Below are 18307 nucleotides of genomic sequence, written 5' to 3'. Positions count from 1 at the left end.
CGGATCTATTTCTGAGTTTCAATTGGCTCTCACCCACCTTCTTTTCTCTTTCTAAATCTCAATTTCTATTGTAGTATATTTCATTATTTAATTCCAGCTGATGCGCCTAGTGATCTAGTCCCCAGCCCTACTGCCTCTGACGAATCATCAGCTCTTTAGAAAAAAAACTTACGAGATAAAATAAATGATGATGATAATGATGGGGTTGAAACAATATTCAATTTTTCTGAATTTTTCCTGGGTTTGCAGTAGAAGCAAACTCTCATTTGACTTTTTTTTACTTTTTATCAATAAGTTGTTCAACCGATTGACCCTTCTTCCTTTTAATAACGTTATTCTGATTTGATAAATAAATAAACCAAATATTTTTTTCTTGTTAGAAACCAGAAATTGAATCAAATGTATCAGCATATAAATGATACCTTAAATTGAGCAAAGAGAGGAAGAGGATGGATTGTAGCATTGATGGGTTGAGGGGATATTGAAGTGAATCTTGGCTTGGATTTGGAAGAAGTGGGGACGGATATGACTTTGCTTAGTAGGAGGCCAACATTGACCCATGCACCTAAAGGAAACATGGATTCACATTTTATTGTCATGATTCTTTTAGGTTAAAATGAAGACAAGGGACATGACTAAACAATGTCTAAATAACTATCTCTAGTATATGCTGATATGACCGGACCCATTCATCCAAAGTAAATATCATTTGCTCTCAAGTTGAATTGGTCATCTCAACTTTAGAACAAATCTATACCTATTAGATAAGTCATCCTGTAGCGGTATTATAAACTTTTCCTTTCAAGAGATGCTTGATATTACATTTAGTCTTCTATATAAGTATGACATCTTTTTAGTTGAGGATTAGATATGATGCTATTGATTGATATATATTAGATAGATGAATTATCCTTTATAGAAGTGCGAATAACTTTTTCCAAATTAGTCACCTTTTATGGGATTAAGAACTCATCCTCTTCCCCTTCCCCTTTATCACATACATTGCATGCCCACTTTGGCTAATGACTCTTGTAGTATAAATATCATTTATTTTAATTATCAATTTCTTTTATGATGACTTATGTAGATATTATGATTTGGGGTCTATTTGGAGCTTTTATCTCTCACAACTTTAAAATATTTTTACACATCTCAAATGAACCATTCTTCGTAAGCATTGGAAACTTCTCTTAAATGATGTTACATATTATTATAATCACTCTTCATACAAATATGACATTCTCTTCATATAAATATCATTCAAGAATTTTCTTTCCACGGGATGATGTGAAATATCATTTTTATTATTTGCTTTAGATTTACGAGTTTCACAATTTGAAAACACATTTATTGAAATCTTCCTTTTAATCGATGAAATCATATATATTGTCCGTTTTAAGCTCAATAATTTGTACCAGCATCAAGAATGTATTTGTATGAAATCACATATACAATTCATGGATGCTCAAACTATGATTATGGTTTTTTTTTTTTTTAATGGATATTTAAATATCATCAATTTTTCGTTCATTAAATCTTAAAACTTAGTATGCATCACTTGCCCCTTATAAATGTGAGAAAATCTTTTATAGGCTACAACACATTACATTTCATCATTTTTGTCCTATACCGGGTGGCGTTTTAACTTTCTTGGTACATGCCTATAAAAGATATCAACATGATTTGGTCGGGCAAATGGTTGAAATCAGTAGTTGTTATCTTGAAACTACATTCCAGTTAAAATAAATGACTCATCCCTTCAAACAAAAAGTTTTGCAATTTCAAATGAGGAACTTTATGGATTTTCCTACATTTCAATTAATGTCACAAAGGAAATAAAAATGACAAACAATTAAAACTTAAAAGATTCATACAGGGAATCTTCCCTAAAATATACAATAACGACATACAAAAGCTACACATATCAAATCCCTCCAAATAGTCAACATGTTAATAGATAAGAATGTTGTAAAACAGTAGAATAAAACCAACAAAAAGGGGACTCTTAATCAATCAATTAATACATCTTCTGATGCCTCACCAACCTCCTTAATTGTGAGCCACCCTGTGCCACAAATTGCTCTTATTTCAATTCATTCAAAATAACACTTTTCTTTTATCCAAAAGACTAAATAAATTTCATAAATCTTGCATTAACACTAATAAATACGAAATAATCTCTAGATTAGAATAAATTTTTAATGTGAAACTTATTCTAAAGGAGGTCAAGCATTAAGGCATATTTTTTAAAAAATAAAATAATCAGTATTCAATGTCATTCCTACCCCCTCTTTCACTTTTGTTTCAACCTCTAATTAACTAGTTAAAAACTAAAAAGCATCCCAAATGAAGCCCTCAAATCACTTACTTATGAGTTCTTATTAAAGATTTTTGAAAGATGTAAAATAATTTAAAATAGAAGAAAATAACAAATAAATAAATTAATTATAGATTATTTTCTATACTATTTTTCATAATAAACTAAACATAAACAAATCATTCATCTTAATATTTTTGTTTTCTTTCTTTAATACTTTCTTAGAACCAAACATATAATGGGGGGCTTTAATTTTTCAATTATCTAATTAATATTGTATAGATATTAAGGGTAAGTTTAAAGCTTTATAATAAAGAATGGAATTAGAAATGCATTCAATTCATTGTTTAAATACGAACAAAAATAAAATATTTATCACCGTAAAAGTTGGAATTCACTCTTATCATAATTTTACTTTCTTTTATAAAGTATTTTATTCACATTTATTCTTGTTTATATATCAAACACAATTTTATTAGGTAATTGAGGATAAAATCAAAATATGATTTTATTTCAAACAAGAAGAATTGAAAATGGTAAGCATCAATGGATTCTCTTAATAATATTTTAACCTTTTGGGGCAATTCCAACCAGGTTGAAATGGGGTAAGAGAACATGGGTTTGACCCCCCCATCAAACAAAAGAAAAAAGAATCTACACTCATAACGAAAATTGATTTCGGAAACGCATTAAAGATACCACTTTTGTAGAAATGAGGTGCATGGATATCATTTTCAGGGAGTCTATTGGGACAGATGAATGGGCGGGGGAAGAAAAATCTATACTTGTGGTGGAGAAGTGAGGAATGGAGACAAGTGGTGGGGGAGGGGGACCAATGGTGGGGCAGGACCTCATGGCCATCACGTGCCACCACCATCCCTTGCCATCCGCTTGTGGGCTTCCTCTCACTCTCACCCTCACCCACTCTGTCTCACTGTGGTCCTTTCCCCCCTCCCTCTATCCACTCACCCCTCACCAATTGATTGCATCCCCCACTCCTCTCCCCTCTTTGTTTCTTTCCTTCATTTCATCATTACATCGATAAAACCACTTATTTATTCCTAAGAATAATTTTTTAAGTTATTAACCCTACATTACAAATCCTTTGAAGAAGAAGTTCTCAATATTTATTTAAGCTACCAAACAAGCTTAAAAGGATGAACCATAACATTACTTTTAAGATTTGGAATATAAAATGAATGTTATATTGGTTAATACACTACCCATATCAAGTGGAGATTGGAGAAGCTATTTAATTAATTGGTCTCTTTCATCTCTAGTTCATGCTGGCGCATTGAGTCTGTCTATGGAATTGGACCCTTCAGAAATTCACATGCTTAACACGTTCCTTTGTGTGGATCACTCTGACTAGAAACAAAGGGGGTTCTTTTCTTGCCGGAGAGATCTTTTTCCTCTCAAACTGTTGTCTTGCTAAATATTTAAATTTCAATAACCAATGTATATAACGTGTTTTGAGTAGTGGGCCTCCAGTAAAGTTTATGCTTGTGTCGATACAAGCACCTTAGACTTCTTGGGATCAAGATATTGTCAAAACCGTTAGACTTTCATCTCTTTAATACCCTTCAATTCTAACAAGTAGATTCAAACATTTAAGTTTGAGGTTCTAATCGATTCACATTTATCTTGATAAAGTTAATTAACTATACATTGCATGACTCTTATGAACTTGCGGCCTGTGTAACTTGAACCCATGACATGGTCTTATATGATTTCTATGATTTTAACTCATGACATAATCTTAATACTACTTGTTTGGAATAAAACATTAAGATATCAATCATCTTATTTGAAAATTAATTAATTAAAGTTAAAATTAATTCATTCACACCCATCAAAAGACTTCATCATTCAAACAAGCTCTTAATGGAATATATATACATGTATATATCCGAAGCCTGTGCTCATTATTGAGGCTTATAGTTGGGTCTAATCGCTTTGAACCTTTCAACGCCCATCCCAAGGTTATTTTTTTTAAGCATGGACATTATTACATGCTTAACAAAATCAGCCAATAACATAGGAGTATAGCCTATAATTATTGAGAAACTGCATTATTAAGCTAACTAGGGTCGGAGTGAACCCAATTAACCTCTAACTCCACGGCCAATCGCCAAGAATCAAAAGAAGAGAATAATGACAATGACAGCCTCCAAAGTCCAAACAACATAACCGAGATAAATGACCAACTCGACAATTCATAGTGGCCCATATGTCACCGTCTACTTAACACATGAGGATCCCTAAGTGCCTAGGTTCTACTGTAAATAAGAAGACCCACTGCACTTAACTCCTTCCGTAGGGACAAAATTGCTCCCTGAGCCATATAATTCGAAGGTCACCATTGTACGTAATATCTGTCATCACATTTTTTCATTTCCCAGTAAATATGTGTATTACTTACCATGTGTCCAATATAAAAATACTACTTCAAGGGTGATAAGTGAAATCTCTCGACCTAGGAGGTGAAAAGGGGAAGCTTCGCAAAATAAAGGGTTTAGGCATGGAACTGCAGACACTTAAAGAGCCCACTGCAAGTCTCAACCGGCCCAATATCGATGCCCCCTTAGCCTTGCAGATCAAATCATTTTCTTATATTTTCGCATTTAAAGTCAAATCATGATTATCTATTCTTGCCCAATAGGCAATATTGGTGGGCCAATATTGAAATGAGCTGTATATATTCTAATGGTCCCTTGAATCTTTAACCATATAAAAACTGCCACACTAGTCTTTTTTCTTTTGTGGTGATTTTTCTGTATTAGTATGACCTGAAGCATCCCATCTTTGGTGGATGAGAAATTCACTGATGAAACACTGGAATTACGCAAAAGAAAAAACCACTTCAGATCTACATACTCAGTATTAGAATAGAGAGTCAATCCAAAGCTTTAAAATTTATAAGTTAATAGAAGAAAACCAGTGATATTGCCTCTTATCTACTGCCCAGCCATATCTATCATCTTCTACACCACAAGAAATCTAAAAGATCAAACAGCCAAAAAAGAAGGTAAATTTTCAGCATACTCAGTAATCATCATCCAAAACTATATCTGTTGGAACATCAGAACCAAAAACCATGGAGTATTCATCCATCTCATCACTTGTATATTTTGGCACCCTCCATCTCCTTGCAACAGCAGAGTCACCACCATCTGTTAGAAGCGCCAGCACCTAGGAAAAATTGTTGGGTTCAGCCAGATCAATGGATTTTATATATCAAATGTATGTAAAAGTATCAAAAGGACGAAATAATTTGTGTACCTCGCTCATTGATGGACGCCATATTGAGGTTTGTCTTACGCAATAGGAAGCTGTGAGGACTAGTCTGTACATTTGTTCCACATCATATTTACCTCCCAATTTAGGATCTGCTAGTTCATAAATGTCTCCAGACTCCATAAGAGGCTTTGCCTACACATATAAATCCTCGGGGTTAGTTGAATTGTCCTAGTTTTAGGAATGGCCTTTGCTTGCTGCTTGTACAGATTCACTTTCATTAACTGATGCAATTTGGTTGATGAAAGCGAATCTGTATAAGGAGCAGGCAAAGGCCCAAGTACTAGATTCACAATTTCATTTGGTATGACTTCTAAGCTATCATGCAGAACATAAAAAGAGTGACTGTCAGTCCATTAGATATCATTCTAGTGGGTGTTAAAAAGAAAAAAGAAAAAAAATTCTTCCTTGAAGTGCTTCAATGGAAGTTCCTTTACCCATAGGAGAAGGTTTTGTTTTGATGAGTCCACAGGCCTTCGGCCAGTTATGATCTCCAAAAGCAGAACCCCAAATGCAAAAACATCAGTCTTTTCATCTACAATTCCATGCATGAAGTACTCTGGGGCCAGGTATCCAAATGTACCCTCAATGGGAATCACAGAGTGGTGAGTCCATTTGTTAGGAAGCCATTTTGCAAGCCCGAAGTCCGAAATCTACAGAGACAAGAAACCACCATTAAGTCAAATTAATCAAGAACACTGTCATACAAATTACAGTGAGCTGCTTTGTTGCTTCACCTGTGGCTCGAAATCTGACCCAAGAAGGACATTAGAGGCTTTTATGTCGCGATGTATTATTCGATGCTTGCAACATTTATGAAGATAATGCAGACCCCTTGCAACTCCGGTGGCAATCTTGTATCTGTCTGGCCATTCTAAAGGTTTGCCTGTTTTACCTGAGAAAACAACAAAGTACCTCTGAAGTCTGAACTAGTGCAGTCCACATTCTTAATTTCCCAATTTTTTAGTATACCCTCTAGTGGATAAAGTCTTCCTTACCGTGCAATGCAGATGACAGAGTTCCATTTGGAGAGAAGTTAAAGATCAAATGGAGTCCATTTTCAATACAGCAGCCAACCAAGTTTGCAGTATTAGGATGGCAAACATGTCCTATTATGCCTAACTCAATAAGGAACTCTTTCTCTTTGTTTTCATCCGCGTTGTCTTTAGCTAACCTCTTCACTGCTACTATCTGTCCATTATCAAGGTGGCCTCTGTATACTTCTGAATACCCCCCTTGTCCCACCATATTATCTGCCAGTCAAAGCAAGCTCATGGATATGAATTTCACAAATGACAGCACTTAGTATGAATAATTTGAAAAGAAAAAAAAAATCCATGATATTTGAAGCTTCTTCTTGAGAACCTATGGTTCGTATCATCCTTACCTGGGTGGAAGTTGTTTGTTGCTTTTGAAATCTCCTCATAGCTGAAGCACCTCAACAAAGGTTGGTGCTTTTCTTTATCAGATAAACGTTCATTCCTTTTTCTTCCACTTAAATTAAAGGGTGAGAGGAGAAAGGAGGAGATGATCTTAATTGGTGATAATTGCTTCCTAAAGTTGGATTGGCCTTTAAGCTTGGAAGCTAGAGGAGGGGACTCTGTGATGCTTGAATCCCCAAAACTAAAGCTATCTTCTGTGGTGTGGGATTCTCCTTCAGACCCATCTAGTACTGCTTTTGGTGTAGGCTTTTCTCTCTTTGATTTTGAGGTAACAAGCTTTTGGACGGCGGAGACAACCTCTTTGTTCGACCTTCTTGAACTTATTTGGCGAAATTCTACTTGAAGGAACATATTAGGATATATGTATATATATATAACAGAAAACAGCAAATTCATTCCAAGAGGTTTCTTTCATCCAAACTGACCTTCAGAATGTGTGGAATTTGAGTCTGAATACTTTTGTGTTTGCCCACATTTCCCAATGGAGATTACTGCACAACCTTCTTGGGCATTTTCAAAACAGTATCTTGTTTTTTTGCGTGAAATTCTAATAGAAAAATGGAAAAGCAAGATTGAAAATGAATAGTCAATTAAGAGAAAGTGGAAATGTTTTAGGACTAAAGAGTTAAGTTACCTATTTGATTCGTTCCTTGAGCCGCCAATAAGAAGAAATTCAGCTGAAATAGACTTTGCTTCCTCAACTAGACCTTTCCCAATACTAGAGCTAAATCCAACCTTAACCTCCAAATTTATCTATAAATAGAAGATTAAAAAACATTCAAACTCAAACAATGTGCAAAGGTATGTTAAGGTTCTGATACATTGTAGAACATTGTACTGACATATATATGAGCATTTAGAAACATTCAGCAGAAGAGTAATAAAATTTTATTGCGATGGAGAACGTGGTATACCTGCTTAGACTGGCAGGTCTCAGCAAATTCTCCCACCAGGGATATAACAAAGGCTTTTGCTCGACGAAAGCGTGTTTGATCTTTTGTCATCAATTCTGGTTTCTTCATGTCCTCGCCTACTGTTCAACATACAATGTGATGGAGTGAGAAACAGAGTTCTAGCGAACTCTGAAATAACTTGACTTAAATGGACGCTTGATTTGAGAAGTTAGGACTCTGAAGCAAAGTTGATCAGCTATTGAAGGATGATCATATAATGCTGTTAAATAAGCTAATTACTTGGAACTCCCACTTAAGTGGAAAAAAAAACAAAGGAATAAAACAAAAATCTCTGAGACCATTGATATATGATTGACCTGAGAACCTAGCTAATGGGTAAAGGAATCACATAAATGAAAATTTTAGGAGAAAACATACTGACCGATAACATGTAAGGCCACAACGGTGTCCTTTGGATGAGCTAAAATTCTGATTGCCCATGAAAGAAGCTCCTTACTGTCATCTGAGTCCAGAGAGATGCCTATAAGTATTTTAGCAGGAGCCATAGGGGCCATTCTCTTGACCAGTTGGTTGACAGGCTCAAATTCAGTGGAATATGGTTCTGGTTCTTCGGTTTTTTCTGTTTCAGGTAGACCATTGAAAGAACAGAAACTGAGCTTATATGTAATGTTGGGACAGCATGATTAAGGCCAGTGGGAGACTGAGGCCACCTTAGCTCTCATTCAAACATTCTTGTTTGGGAAGCATAAAAAATCCCACCTCCGCTCTCTCTCTCTCTCTGGAGTTTTATTATTTTTAGAATACAATTAATTGTTTTAGGTTGGGTGCTTTGGGGTATAAGCAAAGGTGATGGGCATGTATTTGATTTGGCTTGCCATATAAGCCAAAAAAAAGAAGTTTCTGTTCAAACTTGTTGGAAAAGAAAAAAAGTAAAAACATTGTTGAATTTGGTAGGGTGGGCTCTCTGCCACTCAAAAAGATATCCTCACTTTATCATGGATGAAACTTTGAGAAGACTTTTCACTTTTGGATGATTGAGAGACACAGAGAGTTGTCTTAAACTACACATTTAGAAGCATACAGTAATGTCCCAAGATTTCATTGAATTCCATTACATCTATCCTAGGTCCTTTAGCTAGAATGAGTACATGTCAGGCTCAGTCCCAACGTCACTATGACGACTGCATTGTCAGAATTACCAAGTCAATCAGAATTCAAACAACCCTCCTCTCACAAAACCAGCAAACATTCATTCTTTGGTAATGGAACAGGGATGGACGGAGCTTTACAGTGGCAGTGTGTGTTAAGTAACATTTCTAAACTCATGAGAAGCTTTGCATCCTTGGACCATCACAGGCAACTTTGGTAACAAGTTTCATAGATGGTGCTCTTTCTCTGCACTACACACAACTAGAAAATGTGCTACAAGGACACAACTGAGCCAGGTGGGCAACTGGCAAGCCCAATCATGTGTTTTGCTTCACTCACGCATTTCTCTGAAACAAGGCTTGAATCCTGCTTACTTACGATATCAATGATGGAATCCAAATTTATGAGATTTTATGTGATAATGGAAAAGAGTTGCAGAGTACATATGACTGCAATCAAGGTATTGCAGCACAGCAACATTTGTGACCTTATTACTGGTCACCACCATAGCTCAGACTGCCATCTCTGGATTCTCGACAGTTTCCTAGATTTTGCTGCTATATGCTGCTTTGCTCAATTGAACGCCAGAAGTCCTCCATGAAATTGGGGTCATGATCATCTCAATCCCCTTCAGCATAAGATATCATAAGGGATGGAGAATCATTTGAGACTCCGCACCCAATAATTCTTTCATGGATTGTGTTTCATAACTCAAGCACATTCCTGCATAGCTTTATGGATGTATGCAACAAGAAGATATAGATATGATTTTCAAACTCATTTTCGAAGTTTAAAAGAGCCACATGTGTAGAAGCACCAAAATGGTCCTTAAAGTTCTTATTTTCTGTTTTTGGTTTGTCTATTAGTAAAGCTCCAAAACAGAAGAACGTGGCAAGGGAAGATGATGGGCTGATCTGAATCCGGATGAATACGTTTGGGTTGATCTCATTCCTAAACAAATAAGTCCCAGATTTCAGGTCGGTCTAGAAAAATTCCAAGTCCCATCTCATGTTTTATTATTTTTGGTTATTTGGGATAAACGAGACATTTACTTGTTAGGATTAATGATAATCAATAAGATCAGATTCCATTATTGGGAAATTTCACAACTTTAATTTAGATATTAAAGATATCTTTCCCAAAGAAAACTTCATAATTGAAGTGAAGTACTTGTCCTTTTTTTTTAATTAGAGAAGTACTTGTCTTTTGAAATGACGATTTTCAATTGAATTTTTCATAATTGACATAGATTTGGATATATTCTCTGGATTGTCATATTTTATTTTTTAAAATTATTGGTTTTGTTTCTTCAAAAACCCGTCAAACAATTTGCAACTCCTAAGAGCAAGGAAGTGTGTGTATTAAACACACACACACACATACATATATGCATCTTAAAACTACTTCTAAAAACCTACTTATTGTGTTATCATTTCCAATTAGGTGATACATTATTCCAACTACCGGAAATTGAGTATAATTGAAACTTTTTTTTTTTTTTTGGGAGAATATAAATAGATGGATGCATTTTACTTACAAGATTTGTCACTTTACTTTAGTATCTTGGTCTGTCATTTAAATATGGATGCTTATTAGTATAAAAATTCTAGGTTGATGAGTTGTATTTCTTATGTTCATGCTACAAGGATTGGATTCCCATTGATATATATGGCTCTCTCTTAGTTTATGTTTTGTTTTTTTATTTCTTAGGGAGAATTATGTTTTGGGCCTAATTGGGCCAAAAAATTAACATTTGGTATATATATCATGCATATTTAAGCCCAAGACCCAAACAAAGTATGAAAATTAAGATGAAGGATATTGTCCTTCATTAATCCTTAAAATACTCTTAACCCTTACATAGGCACAAGTGAGTGTGAATTTCAATTTTTTTTGCGTTTTTTTTTTTCCTTTTCTATTCCCTATTAAGTATTACTCATTTTTAACTTTTTCTTTTCTTTTTCTTCCAATTTATATTTCTATTTTATGTCAAATAAAAAGCAATAATGTTTTTTTGTTTTTCATTTTTCAAGATATTGAATCTTTTTGCTCTTATTATAAGCAATGATAAAAATTTTGAGATTTTTCATCCAAATATTTTTTATCTTTAAGTTTAATTTTTCATTTTTTATTTTAAATTTATATTACCCTTTCATTTATATTTTTATCTTATTTTTAATTATTTTTTTTATATTTTCTACATTAACCATATTTTAAAAAATTTAAAAATTGATTATCACTTCACTTTATATATATATATATATATATATATCATTTTAGCTTTTTAATTTTTAATGTTTTATTTTAAAATTTTTAAAAAGATAAATTTATTGAAAAAAATAACTAAGATATGAAGTTCTAATATTATATTAATAAATTTTCTTATCTAAATAGACTAATGCAAAGTATTTTGATTCACAATAAGAAAATTGTCAATACAATTTTTTAGTGAAACTTTAGAAATTAAATTTCAAATAAAATATATTATATAAAATTTTATTTAAAAATTATTGAAAGTGATATTTAATTTTTTTTATTGGTTTTCAAACTTATCTAATTTTTTACTTGAAAGGTAATAGAATATGTTTACAAAAAAAAAAAAAAAAAAAATTAGTTTTTCATTTTTTAAATAAATGAGTATAAATATATTAAAAGAATTAAAGTTAATCTTAGTAAAAAATTTGATAAATATGATTATAATTTTAAATATAGATTCATTTGGATAAAATTTCACCAAAAAAAAAAAAAAAAAAGTGGAAAGAAAGAACATTACTAAAACTACAAAAACAAAATATGCAATTACAACACTTTGATGATGAAATTTAAAAATAAAATTCGAAACAATTCTTGAGTTAGAGAATTTGAGTGCGAAAAAAAATCTTTGAGTGGAAAAAAATGGGAAAGTTTTTCAAAATCACTTGAAATCCTTAATAAAAAGTAGTCTTGGACACCCTCGTACAATTAGTAAATTTGTCTTGTACAATTAGTATAATACACTTGTACAATAACTCAAATTTTATACATCATCTCATGAATATCTGACAATAGGTTGGTTAACCATGTATGCATTGGTTTGGTTTTAAAAAAGAAAAAGAAAAAATTGTTGTATAATTTTGTTTTACAATCATCATAAGTGAGGTACCTATTCAAATGACCATATACAAGTTAGATAAAGTGCATGAGATGAATGTATACTTAACCAATGTGTGTAAGGAATGTTATTTATCCTCGGTTAGGGAAAATAAACAAACAAGTTTTTCAGAATTATTTAAAATCTTTCACAAATAGTAGTCTTGAACACCCTTGTACAGTTAGTATATTTGTCATGTACACTTAATATAAATACCTTGTAAAATAAAACGTTATTTTATTTTATTTTCAATGCAAAATGTAATTAAAAATAAGACCAAGAAATTACTTAAAAACTATTATTTAAGCCAAATTTATTTATTTATTTCCTTTTATTTTTTAAAATAAAGAAAAAATAATAAAAAATTTATTTGACCATAAGAAATATGAATATAAGATCAGTTGGAAAATATCAAATTTATTTATTTTATTTTTGGAATTAAAGAAATAAAAAATAAAAATATATTTAACCATAAAAAATATTGATATAAGATATGTTAGAAAATAGAAATAACCCCAAATTTATTTACTTATTTCATTTTATTTATTTAAATTAGAAAATAATTTATTTTAATAGATTAAAATGTGCACAATCGATTTATTACTTTGTTAATTATGAATATATTAAAATTTTCTATTAGAAAAAAATACATAAATAAAATAAAATTAAAAAGAGTAATAAATATATATAATTTATTAATTTAATTATTTTTCATGTAAAAGATAGTCCCACAAAAAACACATAATTGATCAATTTCTTTGTTTAATTGTAAAAATACTGTTTTTTTATTATTAAAATAACTAATGGAAAAAAATAAAAATGGATAATCAATGAATGAAATTTAATTCTTTTTATTATTTTCATATAAAAAATATTACTAAACAAGGTTTTCAATTTTTATTTTTAAAAATAGTTTTCATTTTTTAATTAAATGTTTTTTCAAAAAGAAAATATAAAAAATATAAATCATATTACCATTTTTTTTAGAAAGTATTTTTTAAAATAGTTTTTGAACATAATTTTTCTTTATTTATAATTTAAAATAAAAAATAATGCTGATTTTCAATTATTTATAAAAAAAATTAAAAACAATAAAAAATCCAAATTATTAAAATATAATTATTATGATTGCATAAATAGTGGTGCAATAAAGACAAAAAAAGCTTACGTGAAAGGTTATTGAGTATTTTAGTCCATTACTATTTTATATCCTTAAAAGGTAATATATAGAAATTTGAAGAATATATTGGTTTTTTAACACCTTATATCATTTCCATCAATTATGGAAGTTATATGGACCATATGTTAATTTTTGGGTCCAACTGGGCTCTCTCTTGTAATTTTTATCAACAAATATGGTCTTGTTGGCTTTATGATTTTCAGGCATCCCCTTTGTAATATATATGGTAATGGTGTCTGTATCTTGGATTATCTCCATAATTATATTTTGTCATCTAAACTTTTTTCTCTAATTAAAAAGATTGTTATGCACATGCCATATGCAGCTTATAGATATGATTATCCCTCCCATGCTTTCTCTCCAAAAGGAATAATTTAGTAGATAAGGACATGAACAAGTGCTTTTAAGGGTTTGGAGTTTTCTTAATTAACTTCTATTGAATTAGGCAAACATGGCTCTGCAGTCAAGAGCATCTTAGATATATGGAAGTGATATCCTGTGCCAACTTTAAGATGGATGCATCGCCATTCAGTGAACATCAACAATGAGTACTTTTTTATATTGATCATTGAATTATAATATTTCACTTGTACTCAAATTATTCATTTTTCTATAGAGAAGTCCCCATATTTATATTGATATTAATATCAACAAAATGAATGTTGTGACAGATCTTGAAGCAAAAAGGCTAAAATGTAGTTTTCAGGCCAAGAAACAAGGAGAGAGATTTGAAGGCTGGGGCGGAATCAGGCACAAGGGAGTAGAGACAGACATGAGAAACAATGCTAGGCTTTCTTAATTGTCTTTCTTTCTCCTTTTCAAGTACACAACTGAATCATCTTCAAGGGATTATCAAGATATTGCTGTGCCAGGTGCTTTTAAGGAGATCATATAATCGGATTCAGCTAGCTTCTAGCTAGCATTTGGCTGTGTTTAAGGAACTATCTATAATCAAGGGGAAAAAAAAACATATTTAGTTCTTAATCTTTATTGTCTCCATTGTGGAACTTACAATAAAGATTCAAGTATAAGATCATAAAAATGTAAGGGAACAAGATATATTAAACATACATATTTTGATATATCTTCACACTTCCATCACTAAGAAATTCATAAACAACAGAAAAAGAGCTTCCCTTAACCATTGATCTTTCCATGAAAAAGGAAAAATGAAGTTTCTGTTCATGCAAGTGAAGCCACTCGCCACTCATTCATGGACATGTTACATAATTCTTCTGTCTCCACGGCGAATGCGAGGTTCTGGCATCTTCTGCACTTCCATGGCACCAAAAACGCCATACCCTTTGCTTTCATCAGGATCATTATCATCATCATCATCATCATCATCATCATCATCATCACTGCCTTGGTCAAGTGCCAATAATTCTTCCCCATATTTTACGCTTTCCATTCTCATTTGGGTCACTTTTTCTTTGGGCTGATAACCTTTTAGAAGGCTAACCACTTCCTTCATGTTAGGCCGCTTCTCAGATTCATTTTGTACACATAGGGCAGCAACATTGATGGCCTGTCTCAGTTGGTTTTCATCGAAGTTCCCTCGAAGCCTTGGATCCACAAGATCCTTAAACCTCCCTTTGATTATCAGGGGTTCAGCCCATTCAGTTATCGTCCTCTTAACTCCACCAGGGAGCTTTTCTATTGGTTTTTTTCCAGTGAGAATCTCTAATAGAAGAATTCCGAAACTGTATACATCACAACTCTCTGAAACCTTCCCCCACATGGCATATTCTGGTGCTAGGTATCCCAAAGTGCCCTTAACACGGGTTGTCATGTGGCTAACACCTTCTGGGATTAGCTTTGCAAACCCAAAATCAGCAACCAGTGGTTCAAAATCTGAATCCAGAAGCACATTACTAGCCTTTATATCTCTATGAATGATGTGGGGTGTCACCTCATGATGCAAGTACCTAACAGCATCAAATAAAATGCCCAATTCATTAGCTTCTGATCACAGGGATAAGGTGATTTTGAAACACTTAACGACTATGTAATTAATTCATATCAATTCATAGAGCATTGGAAACAAGTTCATCAAATACGATGAATTCCCACTTGACTTTCTGTCATCATCTAATTTGTTGGTAATGATATATAGTCACAGTTCATGTTGCCTCCAAAAGGCCCCTAAATGTGACAGTTGGATGGCCCCATTAAAGTTACATCAAATTATAGCGTCTTAATAATGTTAGTTTGAGGACACCATGATGTTCATCAAACCAAACTATAAGTACTATCAACTACTGAAATCTTTGAAAAGTAGCAGAAAAGAGACCTTGAGTATATGAAGTTATAAAATGAAAATATTTGAAGGGTTGAAGTCAGCTGACCGGCACCCTTCTGTTACATAGGCTTTTACAGACTTGATTGGTCTCTTTTGCAAACATAAGTACAATTGATAACTAGGAAAATGAAATTCATATCACATGTTTTAATATCATTTTGTTATCAAGAATATATGTTACAAGCTAAGCCAGAAGGCCCCAAATGGAATTGGTAAAAATCTTAAAGGACGGTGTACCCAATTCAATCTCAACGGATTAGTGAATATGAAAATGGAATTTTAGAAGTCTGTCTTTTTTATTCTCTATATTTAAGTCATTAAGAATAAGTTGTATGTTTGTGACATTAGTATACGTGCATAACAAGGACGAGTTTAAGCTTACAGTAGGCCTTCAGCAGAGCCGATTATGATTTTCATTCTCCTTCTCCAGTCTAGCTGGACTGGACTCGAAAATTGACCATGGAGATGAGAAAGCAAGCTTAGATTAGGCATGTAATCATAGACTATGAGGCGCTGATCAGTCCCCACACAATAACCCCGAAGACCCAACAAATTTTTGTGCCGAACCCGTCCGAGAACTTCAACTTCTACTGCAAATTCCATCTCAGCCTTTGAGTTCATGGCTTTTAACTTTTTGACAGCTATCTGCATATTTGAGGAGCCAAAACCAAATAAATTTTCCAGATGAAGCATAATTGGAAGCATCAAGGCTCAAAGGTATTCAAAAAAGGTGCACAAAAGAACGGATATATATATATATATATATATATATATAGTACCTGAAGGCCATCAGTAGTTTTTCCCCAGTACACACTTCCAAAACCTCCTTCTCCAAGCTTGTTCTCCTCACTAAAACCATTAGTAGCTGTATACAACTCCTTATAGGAGAATATCCTCCATGGACTGTTAACTCCGACTAATGTTACCCTACAAATATTGCCCATCAAAGCCACCAGAAACCCATCAATTGTGAGATAAATGTAGTAGCAAAGACTCCATAAATCATCAAAACTTAGGACAAAGAAGAAAAAAAGTTCAAATTTTTTGCTTTAATGCACATACCCTTCATCAACCTTCTCTGCACCACAGCAACTCAGAGATGATCCCATAGTTGCACTATGGGATGATTCCAATATTCAGTTGAACTTCCACAAAGGTCTTTCCTCTTTTAAACTGCTCTAGTGACATTTTGTCATTTCATACAAGTATCCAGCCGCCCTTGGCCGGCCAGTATTTAGCTAGTATTATTTTTATCAACTGATAATACTATGGGGGACATATGGTGAAATTCAAATGAAATGCAACTCAGTTCATATTGAATGGGCAAATTAATATAATGTGCACCAGGATGGGACAGAGGTCACGTTGTGAATTCCGCCAAGCCATCTCGCAACAAACTTATGCCTTTTCTATCGAATCGTTTATATTATGACTGAAACAGTTGATTGAATAATTTATATTGAACTTTGTCTCTTAGATATAAGTCTGCTCCTAATTAAGTCATAGGCTATTATAAGTTACTCGGTCAAGTTTCATATGAAGCGGGAAACTGGCTTGCTTTATTTTTATTTATTTATTTGTTTTTGCTGGCGTTGACAAAGGAGGCAAGCATCTAAATTGTGACAGTTATATCAGAAAGTCCATGCCAAACTTTCCTTACTATTTTCATGGGAACATGGGAAATTCAGGGTGAAAAGAACAGATTTTACTCTTCTTAATTCTCATTCTTTGAGGTGCTGCAAAAGAGGATAATTTTGAAGCTCGATTTGAAACTCAAAATCCTTGTAACTGTACAACCTATATGCATTTGTCATATCGTATTAATTAGTTGGTGAGTTGCATGCAAACAATACCAAATGGCCAAATCGTATTAATTTGTCATATCTTATATCATTTTGCCAATTGGCCTGGCCTGATTATTCCTTTGACTTTGAATCACAGGTTTTCTTTAAGATGATCGACTCCTTGACTATCTTTTTTTTTTTATTTAAAAAAAATGAAAATGAAAATGAAGGGTAGTGTGATATGTTTGTCACATGTGCCAATTTTTAAAGCAACATGGCATTTGTGTTAGTACCGAAAGCTTAACCAAGCCATGCCAAGCCAAAGATACCCACCAAACACTAGAAACCATGATTTACTCTGCAACCATAATCAATAGTTGTTCCCTGACCCAAGTGCCATTAACCACAGGGACTACAGTAAGCTTTCTAAATATATTTTCTATTTTTTTTAATTTTTAAAATAAAAATTTCTATATAAAAGTGGAACAATTTGTACAAAAAAAATTATTTTATTTTATTTTTAAAAAAATCACTTTCAAAAATTTTAAAATTTAAATTAGTAAAAAAAAATTTAATGCTTCAATTTTTTTAAACAATTCTTAAAACCATTATTTTTTCAAAATAATTATGTAAGAGTTCTTTTATCTCATATAAAAATTACTACTATTTTCTTATTTTTAAAAAAAACATGAAATGTATCTAAATAGATATTATATTACTCATTGTGAAAGTGATAAAAGAAGATTGCAAATTGGGAAACCTCGACATCAACTGACTTAGCATTTAGTAAGT

At 32.5% G+C, this 18307-nt stretch overlaps 2 protein-coding genes across 2 annotated transcripts; both read right to left on the bottom strand.

The window, feature by feature from the left end:
• Positions 1-5200: 5200 nt before the first annotated feature.
• Positions 5201-8627, bottom strand: LOC117924925 (probable receptor-like serine/threonine-protein kinase At5g57670). Its single transcript, XM_034843664.1, has 10 exons — positions 8392-8627; positions 7971-8089; positions 7691-7809; positions 7482-7603; positions 7002-7391; positions 6613-6867; positions 6352-6509; positions 6052-6267; positions 5600-5749; positions 5201-5509 (listed from the first exon to the last, which is right to left on the bottom strand). The coding sequence occupies exons 1-10, from the start codon at positions 8522-8524 to the stop codon at positions 5363-5365; spliced, it is 1809 nt and encodes a 602-aa protein (XP_034699555.1). The 5' UTR covers positions 8525-8627; the 3' UTR covers positions 5201-5362.
• A 5881-nt stretch (positions 8628-14508) lies between these two features.
• Positions 14509-16855, bottom strand: LOC117925699 (PTI1-like tyrosine-protein kinase At3g15890). The gene is made up of 4 exons (XM_034844774.1): positions 16794-16855; positions 16511-16658; positions 16114-16376; positions 14509-15357 (listed from the first exon to the last, which is right to left on the bottom strand). Exons 1-4 carry the CDS (start codon positions 16838-16840, stop codon positions 14652-14654), a joined length of 1164 nt encoding a protein of 387 aa, XP_034700665.1. The 5' UTR covers positions 16841-16855; the 3' UTR covers positions 14509-14651.
• Between the last annotated feature and the right edge of the window lie 1452 nt (positions 16856-18307).

The sequence above is a fragment of the Vitis riparia genome, chromosome 11 (assembly GCF_004353265.1).
Source record: "Vitis riparia cultivar Riparia Gloire de Montpellier isolate 1030 chromosome 11, EGFV_Vit.rip_1.0, whole genome shotgun sequence".
Taxonomy (NCBI): Eukaryota; Viridiplantae; Streptophyta; class Magnoliopsida; order Vitales; family Vitaceae; genus Vitis; species Vitis riparia.
The sequence above is the reverse complement of the archived record's forward strand: the minus strand, read 5'-3'. Positions and strand labels throughout refer to the sequence as shown.